At 36.6% G+C, this 6,513-nt stretch overlaps 1 protein-coding gene across 1 annotated transcript in view; it reads right to left on the reverse strand.

The window, feature by feature from the left end:
- Positions 1–6,513, reverse strand: part of LOC119839090 (dystrophin-like) — a 92,950-nt gene that overhangs the window by 34,306 nt on the left and 52,131 nt on the right. Inside the window, exon 36 of the mRNA XM_038365282.1 lies at positions 3,933–3,994. Coding sequence (XP_038221210.1) covers positions 3,933–3,994 — 62 coding nt within the window. The remainder of the gene's footprint in view (positions 1–3,932; positions 3,995–6,513) is intronic.

Consider the following 6,513-nt stretch of genomic DNA (forward strand, 5'->3'; position numbering starts at 1 on the left):
AAAACCGCTCGTAATTTTCTCAATTAATGTACTTCTTTAGCACCATACAAAGCATATAACTCATATAAAACTATGAAGTGAGGAAGACGCCAGCAAACCTGACAAATAGCAATATATTAAGCTGAACGGATCGTCCGCGGCTAGTTTTTCGAGGAAAACTGTTGGATTTGTCTTATCTACCGGCGTGTTCGGCTGATATACGACGCATCACGCAGGTAACTAATGCTGATCATTTATTTTATTTTCGACGCGTCCCGTGTTTCCCTAATCCACGTTATATATGCGAATTCTGGAATTTATGTCTTAATGTATTTCGAACTCGGATTTAATGAATGTTTGTGCTGATAATTCGGATGAAACGGTCGGTTTCTTCGGCGGCATTTATATAAAAAATAAACGGGACGTGGAAAATTAATTAAATCAGATTCGAGTAAAGTAATCATCAAAAAAATTGAGTCATTTTAGATAAATACCAAAACATTAATTCAAATCATGTATAATTAAACGAAATTAATACGAAGCCTTGTAATTAGCATATATAAGCGTTAATCGTTACCTAACAATACACAAACACGTGTCTCCTAACATGTGCTTATATCTGCAATAGACGTGTCTAGATTTCGTGGTTAAGCCTATGTAAACTTTCCGCCACATAATATCTGTAGCACGTGCTACGTAACGCTACACCGCTACGATGTTCCGTAGCAACCGTTGAATAACCGTATTATTGTCCTCTCTGAACTTTTACGTTTCATGACCTCATGGTCTTTATGTTAGCGGGCAAGCGAGGTGGTGGTTCGCCTGTAGATGGTAAGCGATCAGGATCACCACCGCCCATAAACATTAGATGTAGACTCTGCCAATGCGTTGTCGCAACGGGATTTGAGAAGGATAGAAGAGGGAAAGGAATAGACTAGAAAAGGATACCGAACGAAACACAGTTGCATTCGCATTCTACTATTTCACGCCGAGCTTCGCTGGAGTCGAACTGGAAACTGGCATATATAATATACGAGCTAATTCTATCAATAAAGTTTCTTCAAAATTTTAAACACGAGAAAATATGCCAAGATTTTTGCAAAGAAACGAGGATGATATACATTAACTACTATTGAATTGAAATTATTAAAAAGCAACTTACCAATTATTAGACCTTAAATCTTTTTGTATAATACCATAACAATCTTATTGCATAAGTATATATCAAAAAATATCAAAAAAAGTATTTTTATGAAAACGTCACTCAAACACACGCTGATACGTGTATCATTAACATGGTGTTACATGCAAGTTTTATAGCGAGTAATGAATGATCCACATTGCAAATGGAGCGTCGTACAAAAAGCCAGTTTGTTTGAGGCTTTGCGCTTTTCTTATTGGCCTACTTCCTCGCAACGGGTCGCTGTGTAGGGATGTACGGATATCGACGATACATTAATTTATTATTAAACTAATTTAATTATTTCGTTAAAAGAACTTATATTATAGTAAATCATTAATCGATACATTGGGCACATAAAAAATTAGATTTTAGTGTTTCAATTTCAGATGTTTATAGTGAACTTAGCGTTTATATTTTGAATAGAGAGATAGATATTACCGATAGTTTGGATTCCTTTATTTTTTTTTATATTATCATATTTGTGAAATGAGCTTAAATTAGATGTTTCCTGTTGAGTTTACTGTTCTGTTCTGTTCTATGACCAGAGGTGGTTGCACCAACAAATGCCCGCTTGGCTCGAGGGCGCGCCGCACTAGGCCCGCCGCCTCATCGCCGCGGCCCAGAAAGCAGCTTTGTGATCCGTCTTCACAATACTGCTCTATTGTCATTCGCAGTTTTCTCTGCAAGTAGGTCGCTTTTCAAACCCTAACGCGTCCGAATGACACGAGTTGAAAGGTTGACCGGCCGATGAGATTCCGGCTTTTTAATAGAATTGAAATAGTTATTTGTACTGCTCGGTAACCTACGCCTTTTTGTTACTAAATTCCTTCATCGACTTATAAAGCTTATATAGCTACTAGCTGACCTGGCAACCGTTGTTCTGCTTTGTTCTTTTTATATTATATCAGGGTTATAAAAAATAGATGTTGGCTGATCCTTAGACCTACCCGATATGCACACAAAATTTCATTTGAATCGGTCCGTTTCGGAGGAGTTAGGTAACTAACATTGAGACACGAGAATTTTATATATAAGATAATAATTGACATCATACGTTGTAAGGTTTCAAACTTGTGTTATAATATGAGATATTCTGGTAGCAGGTTTTGGTGCTACGCGTAGGGAATATACGCATTAATTTCGTAACACGTATTATCGCTTCTAGTAGCTAACTTTTGATTAGTTCCGTTTTGCTAGTTCACTCAATTTAACACAAACGATTGCGTTGCTATTTTGTTATTAGAACACAACATGCACAAATGTGTGTGTAGTTGGACGATAAGGGACGTCATCACAGCCGATGTCACATTCAAAGTCTTCTTATATATACATTTTTTTTTCACGCAAACAAATGATGGTAAAGAGATTGATGTTTAGTTATCGCACTGTTATAGGAATATTGCAGTTTCCATTTAGTTGATAAAAACGATCAAACATTTCTGTTAACGATTACGTTGTTTTGTATGGAAATGTAAATGAGGCAGAACACCCCTACACGTAATATTAATTCGTAGGGTTTAAATAACCTAAAAGTTAGCTTTTGTATACTTTATGCCATAAACTATTTATAGATTTCAATTTGAAATCTCAAGAAATATAGCTTGTGCCCGTGCAACGTGCACGCGTGTAAGTAATTTTTACTGGATCATAGACATGCGGCGCACGTCCCCGCGGTACACTCCACGTAATGTATGACGGCTGCAAAAATATACCGTACAAATAAACAAACACCAACTTTCCAAAGAAAAATAGTTTGTTTGCGGATGAAATTTCGTTTGGCTGTTTTTAATCACAATGGACTTTTGCAATAAAAATTACGGAATTCTCTTTAAGTGGGTTAATCAGGTGGGTAAATTAATTTTTAAATAAAAAAAAGGGTTTAACCGAGATATTCTTAATTATAATCCAACAGTAAATTGATAGTAGACGTGGACGTGGTTAATTACTATTTATTATATCTGTAATGGTATAAAAAATTTAAAGACTTAAATAAAGATTTTTTATTAGTACCAACGCACAGCTGATAGCTTAGTGCCGCAGTAGCGTAGCGATCCATAGATATATTATATGTTTAATTAGTTCCATAGCTTTTTAATCTTATTTAGTTCCTTTCGCACACGAAACACACACAAAGACCTGAAAATTTCGAGACGTGTACATACGATCAACGCGCACGTGTGCGTGAGGGCAAAGTCCAAACTGCGGAGAGCTAATGAAAAAACTTGTCGGCTAATTTAGCGATTAACTCGCCCTCGACTCGACTCGCCTCGCTCTTTGACGTTCATTGAGACGATGTTCGCCAAAACAAAGGGAGGTTCGCGCGCCGCGTCACTCACACTGTTTTTTCTATATACCTAACTTTAACATCCTGCTTCAGTAAAACAGAGTTTGACGCCATGTGCTCCAGCGGTCGGATACGGGTGCCCAAGTAGTTCACGCAGATTTCAGCAGTTATGATTTGATTGGATTTAAGAATCTAACGAAATATTTTGGAAATTTGGCAAACCAACAGACACGAACGACTAAGCTCTTGAGGCATATATTGCAAATCCTAAATAATACACATATATCTTAAGTCTGAACCAGGCTCCGTGAGCAAACGTACGTACGTAATAGTTATATTATAAACGAATATTAAACTTTCATTCCTGAGGAAAATTCAAATTTCTTCTGTCTTATGGATCAAAAGATTAATTAAAACATGGCTCAAAAGCTGAGTCGTGTTAAGTAATGCTGATGCATAGCATCTATCAATAAGTAATGCGGTGACAAGTAGCAGTATCTAGATCTAGGTCGAAGCCCAGATACGCTGCATTCAGGCTGCAGCCCGCACTGGAACACCACAATTTGGCCAAACATTTAGGCCATGGGAACTCCGTTCGAGATGAACTACATTGTTGTTATTGCTCACTGACTTCAAGATTACTTTTAGAAAATTCAAAGAAATATAGGTTATAAAAAGAAATATGGAATATGACAAACTTTGAAAGAATAGAAAAAATTCGATCACGAGGCGGGATTCGAACCCGCGTTTTTTGCCTAACCGTAGCAAGTTATAGTTTACTTAGCTCTCGATGATACGCCTCGTGATCGAATTTTTTTCTATACTTTCAAAATTTGTCATTTAAAAAGCATTTCAATGCTATAAAACTAAAAATTAAATTTGGAATATATTAATGTGTGAGTGCATAACGAAATTTGACCTAATCCATACAAACATAGCGCCTAAAATTTATTCAATCAAATTTATCGTTACTTTTGCTTACGTCCTGTTTGAAAAATAAAAAATATTTTTATTATTGTCATACGACAACAAGTTAGGAATTAATTCTCACAAAGTTGCCTTGCCTCACTATACGGACACACATCGGAGTTCAATGAAATGTACTTATATACATATTATCAGACGGTTCGACGGATTACTATTCTAGTTCTACTTTCAGTTGAGTTTTCGCAAATGTCGCTAGACACAAGTCCTTGTCCCACGGGATGCGGAACAACATTTTATCGCACAATATAATTTTAATGACCACTCATCCAATATTCACTATGTATTGCTTTTTTAAAAATGGTAAAACGTTCCTTTATATTAATTAAACACATAATATTTTAAAATTGCAATACCGTTCAAAGCTTATCACTAATAATTAATTTCTCTCTCCGTTGAACTCTGTAGGGTGTAGACACGGCCTTCCGAACCTACATGTATAACTTTTCAGATCATTGTACACATTGACACTTAGACTATAGCTTCTTCAGACACCTAATTAGGAATGTTAATATTGATGTTGTTAGTGACTTATAATACAAGAATGTTGCAGCAAGCCCACGCAGTTAGAGGTTAGCGAATAAAACAAGCGTTAGAGACCAACACGTTTATTGTTCCCACACACACGCACACCCGCACACACACACGCACACACACGTGTACACACGGCGAGACTACTGAGGTTCCCTTTGAGTACATTATCTAAATATCTACAACTTAACCAAGTAGCAATAATTATGAAGAGTATATTTGTTTCTCCGAAACCACCAATGGCATATGAGATTATTCTTACTTCTTATAGCTTAATATTATAGAGACCACACTCTCGAGGTCCTGGATTCGTTCCCAAAATGTACCAGACGGTCTTCGAAAACAAGTGGATCAGTGAAACAGTATCTACTAGTGTTAGGAAGTAGTAGAAGGAAACAATAGGAAGTTACGAGTAGCACACTCTCACATATGTTATAGTTATAAATAATACACCTTTTTACCACGTGCCAAATGGTAACTTTCTCTTTTTTTCTTATCTAAAAGCTTTTAATTCTTTTTCTATTTTCTCTAGTTTTTGAGTTAAAGATTTTTCTCCAGAATTTTTCTCCAGTCTTATGAAGTCACACTTTAATTTATTAAAGCTTATAGGCGGTCACTTAACATCAGGCGACGTCTGTTCTTGCTTATTAAGTAACGAAACACGGTGTCATATAGAAAAACTACTGATAGAATTCAAATAAACTCGTCAGTACTATACTACATATTAACTTCTATAACTTCATTAACCAGTTTTCTATCCCTCTACTTAACAAATTTCCATAATTACATCAACTTTTGGCTTTATTTGACCGCCTCCTTGGTATAGAGGTTAACGCGTGAGCGTAGAACCGAGGGGTTCTGGGTTCAATTCCCGGTGGCAACGCACAAATAAAAATGTCTCGGTCTGGCAGGACACAGAGGGCTGATCACCTACTTGTACGTAAAGAAAATCGATCAGTGAAACAGATGTACATCATCTGCCCCATACCCCACTAGGGGACACGGGACTTCACTTTTTTTGGCTCTATTATATCAACTCAACAGGATATGCATTATAAAAAAAAACTGTATTTTTTTAATTGTAACACAAAAATTGTTTCGCAACAATGGAAAAAAAACTAGTTTAATTGCAAGCCGACGTTCGTTTAGCTCAGGGAACTTTCACCCACTGTGCAAATAGACAACTCACGTAATGAATCTCTATCTACTTTAATATCTTATTACACTCATTTCATCAAACTGATTAAAATTAAACAAGAACGAGTATAACTTTTTTAATTATAACTTGTACTGTACTTTTGTAACCATTATCTCCACACTAAATCCAACACCACTATCTTTCTCTTTCTTATCTCATACACCACTCATTGCGCATCGAATTAAACTGCTTACTTTACCAACATCAACGTCACAAATCATCAAGCACCACTTCATACTTAGTCCCAGCCAAAATAACACAACCGAACCCTCCAAAAAAACTAAATACTGGGAACCTCAGTAGTCGGCCGGGCAGCGCCGCTAGCCCCACCACCGCATGCGACTCACCGGACGC

The sequence above is a fragment of the Zerene cesonia genome, unplaced genomic scaffold (genome assembly GCF_012273895.1).
Source record: "Zerene cesonia ecotype Mississippi unplaced genomic scaffold, Zerene_cesonia_1.1 Zces_u008, whole genome shotgun sequence".
NCBI classification, from domain to species: domain Eukaryota; kingdom Metazoa; phylum Arthropoda; class Insecta; order Lepidoptera; family Pieridae; genus Zerene; species Zerene cesonia.